The sequence below is a fragment of the Maylandia zebra genome, linkage group LG7, assembly GCF_041146795.1.
Source record: "Maylandia zebra isolate NMK-2024a linkage group LG7, Mzebra_GT3a, whole genome shotgun sequence".
NCBI lineage: Eukaryota > Metazoa > Chordata > Actinopteri > Cichliformes > Cichlidae > Maylandia > Maylandia zebra.
In genome coordinates, this window is record NC_135173.1 from 24,854,589 (window position 1) to 24,876,713 (window position 22,125).

At 39.0% G+C, this 22,125-nt stretch overlaps 1 protein-coding gene across 3 annotated transcripts in view; it reads right to left on the reverse strand.

Annotated features, from left to right (window-relative positions):
• Positions 1 to 1,260: 1,260 nt before the first annotated feature.
• mgat4c (mgat4 family member C) overlaps positions 1,261 to 22,125 on the reverse strand; it is a 147,908-nt gene continuing 127,043 nt past the window's right edge. For all 3 annotated transcript variants that reach the window (XM_014409093.3, XM_014409092.3, XM_076886127.1), the window contains 3 exons: positions 7,972 to 8,123; positions 6,536 to 6,683; positions 1,261 to 5,862 (listed from right to left, as the gene is read on the reverse strand). In XM_014409093.3, the coding sequence (XP_014264579.1) occupies positions 4,706 to 5,862; positions 6,536 to 6,683; positions 7,972 to 8,100 (1,434 nt within the window). In that variant the 5' untranslated portion in view covers positions 8,101 to 8,123 and the 3' untranslated portion in view covers positions 1,261 to 4,705. The remainder of the gene's footprint in view (positions 5,863 to 6,535; positions 6,684 to 7,971; positions 8,124 to 22,125) is intronic.

Here is a 22,125-nt window from a genome sequence, read left to right on the forward strand (position 1 = left end):
CAGATTGTGCTGATGTATCATTTTATGGCCTAGGAATGTGTAAAATGTTTTCAGCCCACCTTCTGTGGTCTCATTGTTATTCCTGCTATCATTGAACAATATTATCTTGGCTCTTCATATGAACTTAGAAAAAGTAAAGGAATTTATGTTGGGTTGATCATTTCTTGCATTGTTGTTGTAACAGTGCTTCTTGGCAATTAATCTTATAGTTGTTGGAAAACCTGTTTATTTTCCCATAGTAAATGGTAAATGGGCTGTTTCTTATATGGGGATTTCTACTGTATTTGAGCACTTAAGGCACCCTATACAATATGCCTCATTCACCCATTCATATAATCAAACATGGAGTGGAGTTTTTCTTTATTTAATTAGTTTTATTTTTTGTCATAATTTGTACATTTTGTTGTACAACGTTCTACAAAATAAAAATGTTCTAAGAGATGGGTTTAAATAGTGTATATCTACTAAGTGGAGATAACACTGCTGATAACACTGTAAATTGTAAAATGCCTGTATTTATTTATTTATTTATTTATTTATATATATATATATATATATATATATATATATATATATATATATATATATATAATATAAAAGATGGTGTTGTTTTTAATGCACTGGGCACATGTTAAACAGACACTTACCGTACAGAGGCTTATGTATCCATTTACACCGGCCATAAAACTTATACAGCATGTTAGACTGTATAAAGTCCCACTTTAACAACACTGTTTGCTTCAGAATGCATTTTTGCCTGACAGTGCATTTTCAGAAAATATGTGACTCGTGTTGACCAATGGCCCAAGAGCACAAAGCTTTACACGTTACAGTACCCCCTCACACACCACCCCCAATTTCTCTGGGATCATCTGTACACTTTCATTAAGTATGCAGGAAAAAGAGCAGAAAGCTTATGAATATTGAAATGAATAATGTATGTTTTCTGCTTTAAGCTACAACTGCATCTGAGTAAAGCAGGCTCGCTCTTGCTGCAAATTTAAAGAAACTTCAAATGTCAATTATTAGTTTTAGTGAAAATGTATGTTGTAAGAGTATGATCTTTTTTTAATGTCGTTCGTCACACTGAAGCAAAACTAGTTCTTGATTTAGAGTCATGTAAATGCTGTTTAGTTATCCGCTGGGCTTTCAAAGCAACGATTCAAGCCCCGACACACTGCAGACATATATTCAGTATGTTGTGATCCATTGAGCTTACTGGTGTGTCTTAGAAGTCAGTGCACAACAAAGTAAGCATTCATTTGTTTAATCTAACTTATTTTTAAATACAGCATTTACAATACAACATTTGAAATGATATGTATAAAAAAATATATGTCATCTTACAATACAGTACCAATTAGAGAACGATGGAAAGTAAAACAGACACAGAAACAACATCTTAACACACCCGCTCCACTTAACAATATACAGCATGTCAACTCTAAACTTGGTGAATGGTAGGCTTCTACGTACAGACTCAGAACAATTTCATTAGCAGAAGCTGAACAATAATTCATAGATCCTTACATACAAAAGGAGTTGTTTTATCCACTGAAAATGCTTTTGTTCATGCACTTTGTACATGCTCCACTGGAAGACAGCTCACGTTTCATATAACTCCCACACATCACGTTCACACAGTCATCATTTGCTCAGAGCTTTGGGGACTAGACCTTCAAAGCCAATATAACTGAACAACTTAGATAGTTAGTTTCCTGCAGGTGAATCATAAAGTTCTGCTTTTTCCCTCACAGGTCCGGTGAGGTTTGATGCAGTTACTCTTTGATTTTAGACAATTGTAACCTTAAGAAAATTAAAGGGCCCTTTAAGTATTAAGACAAATGTATAATGGATCCTTTTCACGCGGTTCACCCAAGGCCATAGTATGAACTGAGGTTTCCAAACATATTGCCAATAGCAAAGAATGCTCTGCACAGCAGTTTGCTGATATTCTTTTGAGGAATTTATTCAGGCTTTGTTGATCCTCAAGATGTAAATCTGTCCATAATTCTGCAGTGTGCGGCTACTTTTAGCTGACATCTTATTTCATATAAAGACCAGACAGCAATTTCTCCTCCACAAATATCACCTTCACAACATGGTTGCACTGCTTGGAGATGAGGCTTATTAAAGCTATCCATTACCACTTGTGCAACAGCTAACTGCCCTGTGGTAACATCATGTGTTTATAGCTCATAGGCAGGTAATAAGCAGGTAACACTGGGTTGAATTGGCACCGCAATGTGTGTCACGAAGAATGCCACACACACACGCACAGCACAATGTAAATTGTGCTTCCAAGCATCATCCATTCAAACAACATCCCCTCCAAGGAGCTGATCCATGCAGGTCCTGGAATCATTTACTAAAATGAATAGTGGTTTTCCCAGGGAAATGTTGAGGAAAAACAATAAGCCGTATTGTAAGGTGGTGGGCATTCTAATTTCATTTCAGATAGTACATGGGGGATTTGCTCAGGGAGAATTTCAAGATTGCAGTACAAGCCAATCTGTGAAAGGTCTCGATCTGTAACACTGAACAAGACCTTGAGGGAAAACACGAAACAGGTGGCTATCACACAAGCGGAACAAAGCTGTACAAAACTGTTCCAGCATGCTTAATGATGACCTGCGTGCGCTGCATGTTCCTAAAGAACATCGGTACAATGTAAACATTTCTTGCCACCACTTCAATTTAGAAACTAATGTGACATATAGCAGATTCTGATCACACAACAAGGTTACTTTTAAAGCATGGTACTGAACTGCTTTGGGTATCATGGCAATGATAAGTTAACATGCCATGTGTCTGCTTAATTCTTAGAAGGTTAGCTGTTTAACAATATTGAGCAATGAGCCCAAAAGCATCTTCAGGGGAAACTCAAGCAAGTTCCCCCAAAAGAAACTGTATGAACAGAGATCAAAGATCACGGAGAAGCAACCATGTAAGAGCAGAAACAGTGAAGGAGTGAGAGCCCAGCACTGGGGAAAGAACGAATTGAGATCTTATAGCTCCAGGGAAGATGTTGTTTTGCTGGTGTAGAGAGTGAGGCAAACACAGACCAATTTACTAGGAGGAAAACTGTGTTGTTAAAAAAGAAAGGAAAAAAAAAGAAAGAGTCGTATGAGCAGACCTGGCCCATTTCTCACTGTGCAATCTAATCTCAGCTCTTGGAGAAGATGGGCGAACACAAACAGTGCTCTCCCGTCAGCAGCGCTGACAGGATATACAGTGTTTGAAAAAGAGCTCAACTCAGTCACACATCTGCCTTACCCGTAACTAAGAAGACGATTAAACAGGAAAGAATATTTAAAGCAGAGAAATCTGGTGTTACTTGATGAATATTCAAGGCAACAATGACCTCTGACACTTCCTGATGAGATTTCGAGCTGGAAAATGATTAAGGGTCAAAAGGGGACATCCTCAGAGAGAAATCCAAGGGCTATACTTTTGCCAGTTCATTGTCCGTCATGATAAAAAAAAAACAAAAACAAAGAAACAAACAACAAAAAAAACCCTACAGGATTTTCAATAAGGTGGTTGTTTAAAGAATACCATGTTACACTTAATAATAAGTCCTTCAATTATAAATTAGTACTTCATAATACTCCGAAACAAAAAACTGCAGCAAATCAGTAGTACAGTGTCCTACAAATAAAATTTGTGTTCATCATTTACATGAAGTGCCTTCCTGAAAAGCTTTCAAAAACATTCCTAAATAATATATAGTTATTTGAATTACTAATGGGTGAGTGGGTGTGATGACTGAGCGTAGTATCAGCTCAACAGTTTCTAAAATTTGACAGTTATTAAATATGAATGATACTGTACACCAAATGGACGCATAATCATGCATTTATGACCTTGACGGTGTTCAATGCGGTGCTCGTCTTTCACAGTTATCATTTTGAGCATATTAAATGTGTGAATGTATGAAGAAAAACTCTTAATGACTACACTTTCAACTGAATTTCCCCACAACTTTGTTATTGTCAACAAATCCCATGAAAAAAAAAGCCAACACAAAAACTCTGCTCGATCTCTCAAAACTTTCCAAAAACTCCAGTGCTGTTACTGCTGGGCGCTGTAAGCAAAGGATACATTATTTTGTATTTAGTGCTTTGGCAACCATGTAAGAGCAGAAACAGGGTAAAATGATATTTTGGATAACTGAGCTTAACGACACTGAGAAACAACATGCTGTATATCACACTGGAGATAGAGAGTACAAAATAGTATGTTTTAGTCTTTTCATGGAATTTTGTTACAGAAACAAAATACTGAAATTGCAAACCATATTTTCCTTTGGGCAGGAGAATAGTCAAAACAAAGCTAAACAAAAACCCAACAATCAGAACATTGTGACATGATATTACTTAAAGCTGCTAAACAATAACAGTGAATTATCACCCAGCCGTGTATTAAGGATCGCTATCAAAAGCTGAAATGGATAAACTCCTGTAACACTTCAACATGTGTTAATGAACACTTTGAGGTCAGCTGAACAGTCCTTGAGAATGACTGTGAAGATGCTCCACTAAGAGTACAACTTGCAGGTAAAAAACTATAGATTGATTTGGCAATCAAAACGAGTATCAATAAATACATATAAAATGAATAAATAAATCTGGAAATACATACATTACTAAATAATAATAAAAACCTTTGCCTTTATGACATATTAAAAGTCTCTGTATAGTCATCATTGGCTGGGGGGTTGCGTAGTCCATAAACTTATACTTCTGATAATGAGCCATTCTTTCTGGCTGCCTGTGACCACAATGCGTACACACTCAATGTCAAAGGCTATTTTGTGGTCTACGTCATGGACCTCAATGTTGCCATTTTTAAACTCTCCTAATGTGATATAAGAGGAACACTGTTTGCCTTTTTTAGTCCCAACTAATTTCTCTCCTACTTCCAGAGCTCCGTGATGAAGAATGTCATTCTGCCGGTCATCAGACCCAGTAACAATCTTAATTTTACTGATTTTGGTAGATTTGTTAAAGACTACAATAAAGAAATCTCCAGTAGAGGGAGGTTTTCCCCAAAAGTATTCATCCACTGTGCTGTAAGCCTTGGTGGCGTCATAGTTTTCAAAGACATTGATGTTTGTGTAAAGGCTGGCGGGGGGGTTGTCGGGAATGTCTATGGAGTCTTCCTCAAAGTCATCATCCTTCAGCTTGTTCTCGGCACCTTTATAAGAGGAGTAGTAGCCCATGTGCTGGAACAGTGAAGGCTTGAAGCGGATCACGTCCTTCTGTGCAAGCAGGCCTCTGAAGTGGATGAGGAGCCAGTCGCAGGGCATTTCCTGGTAGAACATGAGCAGGAAATGAGCCAAGCGCGGCAGGTCTCTGGAGTGATACAGCTTCCCGATGTAGCCCAGCTTGGAGAATTCCAACATCACCCAGTAGGAACCTTCTCTGGAGGTGATCACCTTCTTCAGTGCTGTCAGGAAGTTCCTGGAGCAGCGCACATCGTCCTCTAACATCATGTAGAAGTCGGAGAGGTTTGTGCAGAAGTTGAGCAGGAAAGCGTAGTCCACGTTCTGCTTGGAGCGGAAACGGACCCTGTCCTCTGGGTCGTTGTAGTTCCTTTTCAATCCGTCCAGAGACGGATAGTACTCCTCTGGAGCTTGGATTACTAAGAGACGTCCAGCTATGATGTGGTGTGCAAACTTCCTGGTGATTTCCTGCACCAGGTTCTCACACCAGACCAGGTCAAAGTCCGCCAGATGGACGACAACCACAATCTCTTTCAGTTCTTCGTAACTGGACTGATCAAATATGGATTTGATCGTTTCCAGGAGGTAGTTTCCTCTTTTTCTTTTGACAGATGAGAGCCCGATGGTGAGATACTCTGTGAATAAAAAATATGAATGTCAACTTTGATCACTATTTCCAAAAACATCTTTAAAGGACAGGTTTCAGATGAACTGCATAAGTTTCAACGCTGTCTGAGAAAATATACTCCTAAAATTGTAAACGTGAAATTAGAGTTTAAGTAAATTTATTTCAAGGTCTGCTTATTAGTTGCTTCCTGAGCCTTCAAATGGTCATCAGCTGATCTTTATTTACAATCAGCCCTTACCACATGACCAAAGTTCCAGCGTAGTTGAAAGTCACTTTGAATTCAAACTATGTCAAAGTCCACCAGTATTATTTGAGAAAATAAACGTAATACAAATTTTTAAATGCATTTGTATTTTTCTAAAGCATTTTCTAAATATTTTTGCTGAATAAACAATTGTGCTCAGTGCTCACTTATTTAACAGCACACAGTTATTGTCTATGAGGGAAAATAGACATAAAAGCTTTGTGAATAAAGCACAAAGCACTAAAGAAGAATTTAATGTTGAGGTAAAGAAGCCCCTGTGGAGCAGTTTCTGTTTATTGCTATGCATTAAATCCCAATGTCACAGATTTTAAATTTAATTTTGCATCCTCTTCTTGCAAATACAATTCACTGTAATTTGCCCCGGCCCATGAAAGACTCAATGTAAATTTCTATTAAAAAGAAACAGTAAACTTACTCTTGCGGTTCAGTGGGGTACCAGCGAGATAGCGATATGTGACGTTGATGGATCCAGAGAAATTACTCAGGTCTCTGAAGGTGTGGACGTATCGTTCTGAGCTTGAAGGGTGGACTGATGTTTCCCTAAGCTGCCTTTTATCCCCTTCCTGGAGCAAAACATTAAAAAAAAACACATTATCAACTGATGCACACAAAAAAATCTGGAAAAAAAATCTAATTATGCAAATTATTAAAGTTCCCAATTATCAAATAAATAAAGTATTTCACATCTCAGCATCAAATAAGGTGGACATCAGATGTTTCTTTTGACAAGTAAATGAAAAGTAAAAAATTTGTGTCTTGGCATATTATACATATTTAAACATTTCCGCAAAAAACATGGAAAGCCTGTAAAGTTTAAGACCGAAACCATTCCCATCATTATTGAAGCTCTATGACATGCATTAACATCTATTGATTTTCAGAGTATTCGGTTTAAATTCAGTTCAAGTCAATTTTATGTACAATCGCAACAGCGCCAAATCACAACAAGAGTTGCTTCAAGGTGTTTTTAAAGTGTATAGCTTAGTAGCTAGCAGTACTTTTATCCTGTAATTGAGCTTCTTTATGTGCAAAAATTAAAAGAACAATTTTCCTATTTTCCTGATCAGAAGAAGAAGAACTAGATTCATTTTGTGAAGAGCCAGGTTGATGGATAGCTGAGAAAACTAGCTATGTATAGCATGTGTATTAGGGTTTGTGTATATTAGGATACTGCTGATCATTTCAGTACTGGGTAAAACTTTACAAGGCTTCTAAACATACAGAACCACTGAAACAGCCTTAAACTGATGAAAAACATTGCAGTTGACAGTGAAGCCCCTCACACACCCCAAATCTGTGTTTGACCAGGACCATTTGACTATTTTGTGCAGTTCATCCTCAGCAGACATACCCCTGTGTTGTGAAACTTCATATTATATAAATTTTTTCAAGTATTCAAATTTAGCAAAGTAGCTTAAAACACTATTTTCTCAAGTGTTGCCTCGGAAAACACATTTCTTTCTTTATATTGATATCAAATCTATTGACATGACACAACTAAACCTCCATTTCAGAAGGTTTGTTTAAACCCCTGCAGGCAGTGAGGAGAAAAAGCCGCCAAACCACCTTAATATTTTAAAGAACAAACACTGATAATATACTGAGATCAACAAGAGTTGCTGGCATCATGAATAAATGATAAATCATAAAGATGATCTCAATGTGTCCACCTCATTAACATTTAAATATGTCTCTCTTACAAAAGAGCAACTGCACATCAAACAGGAAGCACGTCTGGAAATGTGGTCAAGTGTGCCTCAAGAAGACATCCAGAAGAAATACAAACATAAAGTGTCTAATGCTCTGTAAAAACACTTCTGCAAATGCGCATACGTAGAACAATTGACTAACCAGCACGTAGCCATCTTCAATGTAAAGGTTCAGGAAGAGGAGGAAGGTGATGAGGAAGCCGAGGAAGGGAATAGTGGAGCGTTTCCTCAGACATCTCATCTTGTCCAGGGATTTCCACATCAGCCTCATGCTCTACACAGTATTGCTGAGATCTGCACGAAATAAACATGAGCAAAAACACATCACATGTGGAGCAGGGAAATTATTTTACTGCTATTGTTAAATAATAAATATAATCTGCAGCATGGATATTGCATTCAGGGGTTGAACAGTGTGTGTCTTTCAGAAAGGCTAAAAGTCACAGGCTGACAGGAAACAGGCTTGCAGAGAGTTTGCAGAAGTGAAAGTTATTTTGAGCAGCAGGCTAAGACGAGGCTTTAACAATGTAACAGATAGCTTTAAGATGGCCTTAAGATGTTTATGATGATGTTGACCTTGTATTTCAGGTGCAGTTATGACTATTTTATACACAATGCATATCTGTGCTTATTAAAGAGTTGGAGCTCGGTCAATTAATTGGGGGTTGGAAGCTTTGTTCGGCGCGATGTCCGGACAATCTATTGTGCAAGTGACTTGGAGCTATAGAAGGTTAAAACTGCGTACATGCTTACAAAACACTTATATCAGGTCATTTTATATTAAGGTTTTAGTAGAGGTTCTTGGTTAAAACATTTATTTAGTAGAAGACATACACATAGTCTCAGTGAGCCTCTGGTCTAGTGAAAGGTCAGAAGTGCAACAGGTGAATTGAGAAAGAGCATTTGAGGACGAGACACAGACAGTTAGTAGGTGAAGAGGTGACACAGAGAGCATGTGAGGTCGTGACACACACACATGAGTTAGATTTATTTAGAGGAGAGAGAGATTAGTCATGTCTGGATTGTAACGGTGAAAGTGTCTCGGTAAAAGAGGAACCGTCCTTGTCTTCTCGGCAAGAAAGAGGAACTGAAAGGTTGACCGGAGGAATCGGCCATGAAAATAGAAGATGATGTTCTGTGTTAAAAGTCATGGTTGTTTTGATATTGACGTATGTGTATATATCCTGTCTGTGACGCATGAAGGGGCGTCAGTAAATCAAGCCCTGATGGTATAAAATATCTGTTCATGCTTTGATTAAGTCGGAGATCACTTGCTGTCTGCGTACAGAGTGTTCTTCCCACACGTGTGTAGTCATTAAAATCATTGTTTGACCAAGATCTTCTGGACCTGCTTGTTTGTACTCTCCTTCCTCAATTTTGAACCTTAACATTTGGGGGCTCGTCCGGTGGTTGAGGAGGGAGAGAATTGAAGGTGTAGACGGTGATGTATTCGGTGGTCCGTTGTGGTCAGACAGGCAGGCGTGACCCGGCAACCAAACTGAGGGGACAGGCGCCTTTAAAAAGAGGTAGGCACAGACCTGTTGAGTTTATCCGAAGTGTGCTGAATTGGATGATAAAATTAAATGTCTATTCAGTAAAAGTTGCCGGTAAATGTCTGTTTTGATTTTGATGAAAATTTCATGAGTTGAAGCAGTTAGAGTTCTGCTAAGAAGAAATGAAAGCAGTTAAAGTCTGCTAAAGCAGTTAGAGTCTGCCAGGAAAAGTTTAAATACTGGGTTGAAGTCCCAAAGAAATTGAGTTAGAGTCTCAAGTAGTTTGGTAGGGAATTGGTCATTTTGTTGGTTAGAGTCCAAATTTGGTCATAAGAGTGGACCTGAGCGGTCATTTTGTGAGTTGGAGTCTCCATTGACCACTAGGTTGCACCTGCCTCAGTTATACACTTGTTTTGGGTGTTGATTGTTGTTTCAAAGTATTATAAATTATTTTAGAACGGAACCGTGGGGGTTCTAGGAAGCGCAGAGCCCGGAGGTTACGCTCCCTCCTTGTCGTGGACGCGCGACATTGACCTCTCGGCGAAGAGGGATAGTTCAGTGTGGCTTAACTGTGGGGTACAGGGCATCCTGGAATTAAGCTAGGAGTTAGAGTCTCCTTACCGTTTGGAACGGTACCTGCGCTTTTTTGGTCAGAAGAAGTTGGACTTCGGGCGTGTAACTTTAACTTAAAACTTCGGGGTAAGCCTTGGCTGTGTAATGCCAAAAATAGAGCTTCAGGCAAAGTTTGGGTTGGTTGACGCTTTTAAATTGAGTTAGGGATTTTAGAGATGAGGCCAGAAACAGTTAAAGTCTGATACTGGTTAATTGGTCGCAAAAAACTCAGGGAGTTTATCCGCTGGGCGGTTATTTTAAATTTGTCGAAATTGTGTAGGCGCTAAAGCTGACAGATCCGACAGTGGTTGTAAATATAAGATGTCTTTGTAATATAAAATAAGAGATCTCTGTGTGAAAGGAGTCTGAGGCAATGCTGGAGCTATTTTTAGACGGTGTGTGTGTGAGTGAAAATGCAAATGAGTAAGTAGTGAACTGTTTAAACCACAGTTGGTTTCACAAATACTGCTGCAAACATTGTTGAGTGTGTGTTTCAAATGCCATTTATGTTCATTAGAGGGTTATAAATAAAGTTTTGAGTTGCCGTAGTGGATGTATAGTAATTGACTGAGTTTGAATGTAGATAGATAAATATAGAGTGCACTGTGTATATTTAAGATTAACATGTTACTTTCAGTACCTTCTCTCAAGCAATAGTTGCTGGTGTGTTTTATTTTTTCAATTTCTTGTGTGTGCTGTGAGAATTAATAGGGGTTTCAATTGTTTTTTGTTTTTTACTTGCTCTTTCTGATTATGACAAGCATGTCTAAAATACTTTTAGGAAAGCATATTTTGAGTGAGTCTAAGTGTGTGAATGCTGTGAGTAGTAGGCTTTGAGGGATTGGGTGTGAGGTGTACAAAATACTAAATAATAATAACACTATGAAAGTTGATAGTAGAGTGAGTGCAAGGCGGTGTGTGAACAGAGGAAGTCTGAGAGAGAAGTGTGTGCGTAGGCAAAATGCAGAGTGTGTGCGTGAAATAAGGGAGTATTGTTTTTACATCAAGGTTTAGTAGAACTAAAGTAGAACGTCACAAACAAACAAAAGAAGGTAAAATGAAGAGAGAAAATAACTGACAATTACATTAATGAATAGAAAACACACATACACAAAGTGCCATATGTGAAATTATTCTAGGAAGGAATCAGAAGTGAGATAGTTTAATTTAAGATGCAATGAAGGAAGCAGCTCACACTCCTTTAATTTCCAGAGCCAGTGTGTTCCCTCCCCTGCCCACTTGGCCCCCGTATCAGGCGAGTATGGAAGGCTGGATAGCCCATGACGGGTAAGATCCCACCTCGAAACCCTGGGACAACCTAAGGCAGGCACAGTCACGATTACTCGGCCTCCTGTGACCTCAGACTCACTGGTGAGATGAAGTGAAGAAGACGGGACCTCAAGGGTAAAGCCGCTGGGCTAAGGCGAAGGGGGTAAGTGGCAAGTGGAGCCCTAACTTCTGGCTGAGGACAAGGAATGCTGCTATTTAAGGTGGGAAATCAAAATTTGGGTTAGTAAATTTGGGAAGGAGTAAATTGACTGTTTAAAGGCAAAATTATGAAGGAGTCTGACACACTGGAAAAGCAACATATGCAAATTGACATACACAAACATAAAATACATTTGAGTTTGAAGCTGAGGAATAACTCAAAAGAAGCTATATGACAAAGGGAGTTATGGAAAAAAGAAACGGTGATTAAAGTAGTTTTAAAAGAGTGACTTAGGAGTGCTCTCGTACTGAGTGATCAACACTAGTGATCACTGTAGAAAGAAATAAAATGATTTAATGAGTTGGTAATGTTTAAACATATGTTTCTGTTGTTACAGCAACTCATTGTGAGATGACTCAGTATGCAAATTAGCTGGAGTGAGTGGTGACGGAGGAACTTCCTGTGTGTGTGTGTGTGTGACTGAGGAAGTGACTTTCAGAAGAGGAAGCATAGCAGAGAAGAGAAGTACAGATTGGGGTAGGAAATTTATAGTTTAGTGATTATATGTTGTCGTAAGGGAGTCTTATGCTGAATGTAAGTATGTTAAAGAGCATAAGGGGGTGATTTTTGTGTGCAAATTGTGTGGTTTTAATGAGACTTTCGGTGTATTGAGGAGGTGAAATTATGTGGTGGCAAAACTTTTGTGTGTTTAAGGTTGTTGAGGTTGTTGTGGTGATGGGTTGATTCTGTCAGTTAGGTTCGGGTTGTTGTTGTTTTTGTTTTTAATAGAGGGAGTTTTAGGAAACATGGACATGTCTAGGATTGGGCCCATTAGTTTGTAACAGTGCACTTAAAGAAAACCTGTCAGGTGATTTTGTTTTGTGTTTTGTGAGCTAATAATCAGCTCTATTTTTTCATTTCTGTTTTAAGCAGGCCTGCAACAGTGAATAACGGCGCTGAAAATTCTCGGGAAGAGCAAATATAAGGGGGCTTTCCAGATTACAATTGGCTGAGGAGAAAGCTACCTGTGGGGACTATTCAGGTCGTAAGTCCCTGTAAAAAGGATTTTATGCGAGTCAATCCAGTCCAAAAAGCATAAAGAAATATTTTCCTATGGAAAAAATGAATGAGCTCATTTTGCTGAGGGTGGAGAAGTTGCGCGGGACGCTCCACTATTAGCAAATATATGGTGTGAATGAATGTGAATGTGTGTGACTGGATGAAGGTGTGGATGAATAAATGTGGACAAACAATTGGCTTTCACCAGAGAAGATTTCTGTTTTGTTGACTGGGGTTAGATTATGGTATTATAGTATATTGTTGGGAGAATGCCAAATGCTAAAGGGGAAACATTTTTTGATATAACTCAGTTACCATTAATTGAAGAAACACATGACTGATAACTGTTCTGTTTTAAGTTTATTTTTATGACATAGATTGGATCATGAGTGGGGAAACTGAGCATTTTTAAGTTTTGTATAGTATCTTGACACATGAAATGTATCAAGATAAAGGGGGGTTTAGGGTTTAATAATTTAATTGTTTAATAATTTAGGATCATTTTAGGACCTTTTGGGTTTTTGATCATTTGGATATGGTAAAACTGAAACTGTCATTTTATGTTAAGGTTAAAGGATTAAAGAACTGAATCCTGTTTAGAAGATACAATGCCGGTTTTTCAAAGCTGTGAATAAATCTTAGGGGAAAATTAGTGAGGGTTGAAGGAGGAGAACAGGTTTGATTTCTTTTTTGATCTTTAGAAGAAGTGGTTATAATGTAGGCTTACACAGACAGATATTACACAGAAACACACATGACAGTATTGATTCCAGGCAAAAGGCCTCAAATTCATTTAGCTTTTAACTGAACTTAAAGAAGGACCAAAGAGGAAGGAAAGCATATATTTTGGTTAAGTCTGATAAACTAGAATTAGAAGGTATTGTTAAATTAAAAGGAGCAAATGAAATAAAAAGGCTATACCAAAAACGGGTTATAACATAGGAAATGTGAGGTTAAAATGAAGTTAACACATAGGAGTTGTTTTTAGGCAGCATTTAGCTATGATGAAATGTATACAGGAGTAATTGCTTATATGCTTAAACTTAATTGATTAAAGTGGTTGTTTTTCTTTTGGAGCTTTTAGTAGAATAGGCTGGTTCTAATGATTTTTTGTTAAAAAGGTGGACAGTTTGTGTAAAGGATGTTGATGATCAGATAAGGAAAATAGAGCGAGCAACCGGACGTGAAAGCAGGGCTTAAAGAGTTTTAAAGTGATGAGTAACGTTGAAGAATATATATAAATATAAGTCAATAAGTTAAGAAGATAATTAGGATCATGCTTTTGATTAAAGAGTCCCAGATAGGATAAGTTAGGGAGGTGCAGGAAAAGGTGTTTTGCTTCCTTTGCAGAAGATCTCGACGACCACAGGGAGGTCCGAGACCACAAGAGAGGGACCGAGAAAACCTAAGCTTACACATGGAGTGTTCTCGAAGGGGAGCTGGTGTTTATTACTGGACCAATTAGATGACATGAGGTTGTCTGATTTGCTGAGCCAGGACGCAATGTATTGCAACCTCTGGTGTTCCAGAGGTCGAGAGAGGGAGTGTGGAGCAGGGAAATTATTTTACTGCTATTGTTAAATAATAAATATAATCTGCAGCATGGATATTGCATTCAGGGGTTGAACAGTGTGTGTCTTTCAGAAAGGCTAAAAGTCACAGGCTGACAGGAAACAGGCTTGCAGAGAGTTTGCAGAAGTGAAAGTTATTTTGAGCAGCAGGCTAAGACGAGGCTTTAACAATGTAACAAATAGCTTTAAGATGGCCTTAAGATGTTTATGATGATGTTGACCTTGTATTTCAGGTGCAGTTATGACTATTTTATACACAATGCATATCTGTGCTTATTAAAGAGTTGGAGCTCGGTCAATTAATTGGGGGTTGGAAGCTTTGTTCGGCGCGATGTCCGGACAATCTATTGTGCAAGTGACTTGGAGCTATAGAAGGTTAAAACTGCGTACATGCTTACAAAACACTTATATCAGGTCATTTTATATTAAGGTTTTAGTAGAGGTTCTTGGTTAAAACATTTATTTAGTAGAAGACATACACATAGTCTCAGTGAGCCTCTGGTCTAGTGAAAGGTCAGAAGTGCAACAGGTGAATTGAGAAAGAGCATTTGAGGACGAGACACAGACAGTTAGTAGGTGAAGAGGTGACACAGAGAGCATGTGAGGTCGTGACACACACACATGAGTTAGATTTATTTAGAGGAGAGAGAGATTAGTCATGTCTGGATTGTAACGGTGAAAGTGTCTCGGTAAAAGAGGAACCGTCCTTGTCTTCTCGGCAAGAAAGAGGAACTGAAAGGTTGACCGGAGGAATCGGCCATGAAAATAGAAGATGATGTTCTGTGTTAAAAGTCATGGTTGTTTTGATATTGACGTATGTGTATATATCCTGTCTGTGACGCATGAAGGGGCGTCAGTAAATCAAGCCCTGATGGTATAAAATATCTGTTCATGCTTTGATTAAGTCGGAGATCACTTGCTGTCTGCGTACAGAGTGTTCTTCCCACACGTGTGTAGTCATTAAAATCATTGTTTGACCAAGATCTTCTGGACCTGCTTGTTTGTACTCTCCTTCCTCAATTTTGAACCTTAACACACACAAGACAGAAGTGTATGCTTTGAATTTCATCAGCCACGATTCTGCAGATAATTTGCCTTTAGCAGACTGTTGTGAGATTTTAGCAACATAAGACCATCTTTCATGTATTATTATCCCCCACAAGTGTAATGGGTAATGTTTTTTTTATTGTACACAAATACATTAATATACACTGAGCAGTAAATTTGTTCTGTTCCCGTTCCCCTTTAATCTATTTTTAGGTCTTCAGTGATGAAGGCTCATGCCATTTCTGACAGCACACATTTCAGTGCTTTCTTGGTCAAAGAAAACAATGCTTCTGCCTGCTCTCATCAGCTAGCAAACTCCTTCATAGTGGAATAATGTTTGTAGATTACAGGCCACCATCACTCAAGAGGAGAGGAAAATTCAATTTTCAATCATGTCTCTTTATTTCCGATTTCTGGTCGATAAAAGTAAGAAATTAAAAGACACAGAGGGCAAAAGAAGAGAGAGCAAAATGGGTGAAAGGTTTTTCATAGCTAGTCAGTACATAGGTATTTTCTAAAGCTGCAAAAAAATAAGTACTTTCAATAATCTATTAACTACAATGACGTGTTTTTGCTTCCCATCGTAGGTAAAGTCAGTGCAAAATTCAAAAGTACTGAATCTGTAAAAAAGGCAAAAAGTCAAAACATTTTAGAACTGTCACTGCATTTTCTGTTCTCCGTTACTGGTACTACAACTGGTTTTTATCCAAAGGACATTATTGTTGGTTTTGTTCAATTAACCAATCAGATTTAAGGCAGCTTTGGTTGCATGCAGTAAATGGATTGGTTCGTCTATAGCACTCAAAGCACTTTATACAACCTTCCCAAATTCACCTAAAGCAATTTTTTCTACACCTAAGTGCTTTCTATCTAACAATCACACATCAGAGAGCAACTTGGGGTTCAAATTGCGTGCAGAGTGGAGCAGCCAGGGATCAAACCACCAACCTTCCAATTAGTGGATGACCTGCTCTGTCTCCTGAGCTACAGCCACCCTTAAAGCAGCACATGCGTATAGCATCATACATTCCTAAACATTAACTAGTGAACTTAAAAAACAAATCTGGATTGGATACACTGGCCCAAAAGCCCCCAAAATCTGCTGAGTTAACAGATTAGCCAATGGGTTCCCAGAGTGACGCGTCAGGAACTGAATAATTTTTAATGGTGATGCACAAAACAGTTTCTTCATCCTTTAAAAGCTATAGATACATCTATCTATCAGTCTGTCTTGTTACAATTACTTATTATAACTGCTAGTTATCTACGAAATCTCAGGCTTCGGGTCAAAAACTTATAATTTTATATAAAGACATTTTAGGTTTTATTTTAGTACTATGATGAACTAGGAAATGGTGACCTTGGTTGCCAAGCAAGCACTCACATTCACAATCTTTATTGAATCCTGTAAGCCATTCTCAATGTCTGCTTTTAACTACTATTTTAACTACTATTACTAACAGTGCAAGGACAACAGTGGGATTATGAAGGAAGAGGAGAAGCACAATATAGCACCATTTATAGACCTGTGCAATCAAATGTAATATATATCTAAATATGACTTTTAAGAAGCTTAAGTTATACTTATGTGTTGTTTGTTCCGCACACAGTTTCTCCGTTCAACAAATCAGTTTTGTTGTATGAACTGTGGCATTTCTCTATTGCCGACGTTAATAGTACAAGAAATACAGAACACAGTTTGTGTAATGTTGGTACATGGACAATTCAACAAATAAAAGCTACATCAAACACAGCTTTCAGCTAGAACAGAGCCATACACACTAGCTTCAGTCACAACGGGAACAGAAAGCTCTCAAAGCACATGTACAAGTGAAACCTACTGAGGGAGAAAAAGCCTATAAACAGCGGCAGCAGAAGTAACAGTCCACAGACATGATGCAAGTGGTGTCTGTCCTTTTGTTTGCCAGCAATTAGGCATCAGCATTCCCTTTTGTTCCCTTGTTGCAAAGCCCATGAGATGTCTAATAGAATACAAACTACCTCTAAGCTCAGTTCAATGACCACGTACAAATCAATCACCCACACCAAGAGTCAGCTTCACTGGGGTTTTGACTAGTCAATACCTCTTTTTGCACACTTGAAAACTAAATTTAACATATCTGTCCGGCCTGTTCTCTGCAATTTTCACCTCACTGTGGTTCAGCCATAACTGTGTGTGTATATATACACACACACACACACACACACACACACACACACACACACACACACACACACACACACACACACGCACACACACACACATATATATATATATGTGTGTGTGTGTGTGTGTGTGTGTGTATATGTGTGTATATATATATATATAAACAAAAAACACCCAGCACGCCCCTGCGGGCGGTTTATCCTTCAAGCTCGGGTCCTCTACCAGAGGCCTGGGAGCTTGAGGGTCCTGCGCAGTATCTTAGCTGTTCCCAGGACTGCGCTCTTCTGGACAGAGATCTCCGATGTTGTTCCCGGGATCTGCTGGAGCCACTCGCCTAGCTTGGGAGTCACCGCACCTAGTGCTCCGATTACCACGGGGACCACCGTTACCTTCACCCTCCACATCCTCTCGAGCTCTTCTCTGAGCCCTTGGTATTTCTCCAGCTTCTCGTGTTCCTTCTTCCTGATATTGCTGTCATTCGGAACCGCTACATCGATCACTACGGCCGTCTTCTTCTGTTTGTCTACCACCACTATGTCCGGTTGGTTAGCCACCACCATTTTGTCCGTCTGTATCTGGAAGTCCCACAGGATCTTAGCTCGGTCATTCTCCACCACCCTTGGGGGCATCTCCCATTTTGACCTCGGGACTTCCAGGTTATACTCGGCACAGATGTTCCTGTACACTATGCCGGCCACTTGGTTATGGCGTTCCATGTATGCCTTGCCTGCTAGCATCTTGCACCCTATATATATATATATATATATATATATATATATATATATATATATATATATATATATATATATATATATATATGTATTGAGTATGTAAAACTTTCCAAACCTTATCTGTCAGTGCCAACCTGCTTATTCTACTATTGCCTCTTGTTTGGTGTTATTTATTGGACCGGATGATTGAGGTTTTACTAACTTAAATAACAGGGACCTCAGAAGCATGTGGAAGAACCATACACAGTCAAAACAGCCTGGCACCTCCTCCTCATGCTGCTCACCAGCTCGGTCACACATTGCTGTAGGATGGCATCCCATTTTTCAACCAGCATTTATCGCAAGTCAGCCAATGTGGTTGTTCTGGTCACAGAATAGGTTGGCTGGCATTGACAGAGAAGATTTGGCAAGGTTTTAATGGGCGCAACCCACATACTCAAGTCTGCTGCTCAACCCACAAATACATTCTCCTCACAAATGTGGGATAGTATAGGAAATAGTATAGGAATAGAATAGTATAGGAAAATGGTATAAGATGCCAAAAAAGCATTGTTATAACAAAGAAATAACTCATCAAACACAAATGTCCTTATTTTTTATATATAAAACACTGATGTGGATGAACACATCTGCATTTGTTGTGAACTGCTTGGTTATGACGTCATTACAGATTAATAAACTGTGCTGTTTGAGCTGCAGCAGCACAACATCCTTCTAGTAAGACCACATCTTGAGATATTATTGAATGAACTGTAATCAGTTCAGTCTGAGTTGTAGGGGGCGATATCTTTTATCACATAAGAAACATTTTGCTAGATATTTCTCTAATATATGCAGTCTGAACACCTGAGTTAATATTTTATCTGCAAAAAGAGGAATTGCAATCTTCATGAACGCTTCATGAGCTACTGCAGTACAGATAATATCTGAAAGGAATATGCTAGCTGTCTGAAATGCATCTTGTATAACCGTGCAGAACTATGGTTGATGCAAAACAGCTTGCATATTGTGTGAGGAAGCTGAGTGGAGCACGATGATGAGAAGAATCATTAGGCCGACTCTGGAGAAATCTCAGCTGATGGCTACAAGTACAAGAGTCCTCCTGACGGCACAGCTCAGGTAACTCTCTTTGCTTCTTAGAACCTCCTTAGTGAGATATCAGCAGCAGATCTTTCGATATCTGCACAAACATAAGCTGTGTTGGGACGTTTTGCATACAATTAAATCAAATTAAATTCTTTGGACAATCCCGTGTGAATGCTACAATTAGACAACTTTCTATTCCAATGTTGGGGAGGAGTTTATGCCTCTGGATGGAGACTTGAGTGTCTGTCATCAAGTTACAAGACAAAGAAAGGCGCCTCTTATTTCAATAATTCAGTATGGTCTCAGAGCAGGAAGAGGATGAGATCCTCCTCCTGCCACAGGCACAGCTGGGAAACATGCTCACTTCTGCTACCCTAGATTTCACTTCTTTATTTTATTTTATTTTATTTTACACAGCAGAACATCTAAAACAGTGTCACCTCCTTACTCTGAGAATTCGCTAGAACATAGACCAGGTATACGCTGGCATGCTGTATGAATTCACCGATAGCTTCCAATAACAAGTGGGTGGGATGTGCGGCTTGTTGTGTTTATTCTTGTGGCATGAATCCAGAGTGGAGCTGCAGCAGTGAAATGCACTAAGTGTATTTTAATGGGTGTGTCATCCTGGCAGTCACACAGCCCCTCGGATGTCCTCAGCACCATTTTGGGACACAGTATACTTCCAGCAAGCTGGGGCTGTTAAATATCCATTATGCGCTGTGTGTGAACTGGACCAAATAAACCACAATACCGCCCCTCTGCTTGCTTTTGCCTAGCAGTGCGTTGTGCACTGAAGTCGCATCAACTGCCTGTCCCAAACGCCTTTTGAAAACCGTGCTCTCAATAAGAAGTTAAATCCTGTTACACAGGCATAAAGGGCTCGGTGGCAACAAAACTGTCACAAAAGCCAAGCACTCTGGCCGTAAAGACCTCCCAAATTTGATTTAGGCATTAGGCCACTAAATGCTCAGCGTGATCAAAACTTCTCAAGCCTTGTAATTTTTGTTCAGCATACTTTGCTTTGTATTCTATAACAAGCAGTCTGCAAAAATCCTTTAAGATCGATGCTTCGGTTGCTCCTGGATGAGATAAGATAGAAAATATGCCCCTTCAAAAATCCTCCAAGGAAACTATCACCTGGTTGTATCACACCAGAGCCTTAGGGGTTGGAAATGGCTCTCAGCTGGAAATCTTTCGCCCATCAATCTTTGACGTCACAGCGAGCTTATGAAGCTTATGTTGTTGTGCAGAAAGATGATCACCAGAGGAAGAAAAAATGGTAAACAAAGGGGCTTGGAAAATTATGAGAAGACCTCTAATGTGAACCGGTCACAAAATGAAGATGAAAAATTTATGTTCAACAATCGAGAGCATATAGTGAATCTTGACTGAATGGGAGCATCGATACACTGAAGTTAATGGAGAGTAATATTAAAGGCTTATAGGCTGGAACTGGTTTATTTATTCAATGAGGATAATAATATTAACTCATTCACTGCCATTGACGCCGTCAATGGCAGTGAATGAGTCAATGGGTTTAACTCATTCACTGCCAATGGCTGGCAGTGAATGAGTTAATATTAGTAATAATAATAATAATAATAATCCACAGTCTAAGTAAAAGTTGTAAAATTTACCACAATAAAGAGACAAAAAAAAAACACATAACAAATAACAGATTCATTATGCAACACTTCTATTAGTTGAAACAATATCATGAAGGGCGAGAATTTTAAAGCGAGCTTTTACATGTTTCGTAAGCGATATCCCTTTTTTCATGTATCTAGACTTAAACTACCTTGACAAGCAATCTCTGCATTCATCCTCAACGTCCTCCACGTTTCTGTGGCAGTGCATACGACATGACTTATTCAGAAATTGTCCCCCATCCTCCACATCCTCTAATGGTGAAATCTGACAGAGGCCAACTGCAAATGGAAACCAAGCAGCTGCCCCGCGCGAAGAAGGCAATTGTGTGGTCCAGCCTGATGTGCAGCTCTAATGCCAAGCTTTCGATATGATGGCAAAAAAAAACAGAAAGAAAAAAACTAGAGAAAAAACAACAAAAACAAAAGGCTTTCATGTCTTCCTCCATTTGCAGTGGCTTGATTGGTGCAGAGTGGCAGCAGTCCTGCATGCCAACGATACCACTTTCTTTTTGTCAAGTGCTGTGAAAGGAAAACGAAGAGCTCGGCCGGAGTAAATGAAACAAGGTATAGGACGGTGCAGAGCGGCAGTGACACAAACATGAGTTGAGCTCCACAGTAATTTCACATCCCATCTTCCGGAGGTTGTTTTATCAAAGTCACTTCCATTGTGGCGATACCACTGCACCTTGGAGGACACGTAGCTTGGTTGAAGCATAACACCTGCTAACCTGAATTTGAGAATAATTTGAATGGATAGCTTTAAAAAAAACAAAACATAGTTGGTGTATACTATCAGCTTAATGAATTTATTTTTCTGAATGCAGGCAGCGAACTGGGAAAAGGCCGAATAATGAAGAAGAGATTTGAAAATAAAATGTTCTCCTCTGGGAATCTCAGGTACACACAGCAGCAAGCCCCTCCACGTGCTATTCAAAAATCAAAATAACCTCTTAACAAACACATTTCTTGCCAGCTTGAATCAACTTTCAACATTCAATTTAGGCCACGTTTTTAGAAGAGTGAAGAAGCATTTCTGTAATGGGAAAACCTAAATGGGAAACTTATTGTGAATAAGAAAAGGGGAACAGATTAATAAAATGGGCAGCAGAAAGCAATTCTCCCACATTTCATCTTGTTATCTGTTTTACATTATTTCCCCTGGGTATCCTGCACCTTGCAGATATACAGCTCTGCACAAATAATCAATTAAGCCGGGAGATTTGCAGGTATTCAGCAGTTGCTTTGTGTCAGGCCTTCAGCCACTTTCAATGGATTTTCGTTCTCGATAAAAAGCCGAGAGTAACAGAGGCTTTTGTTGATAACAAAATTGTGGCATGCAGTGGAATAATAAATCTGTTTATTATGAAATGAGTCTTTTATTAATCTAACTGGTCAAACAGTTTACCAATTACTGCATTCTCGCAGCATGCCAGAGAAAGGAATCTGTCA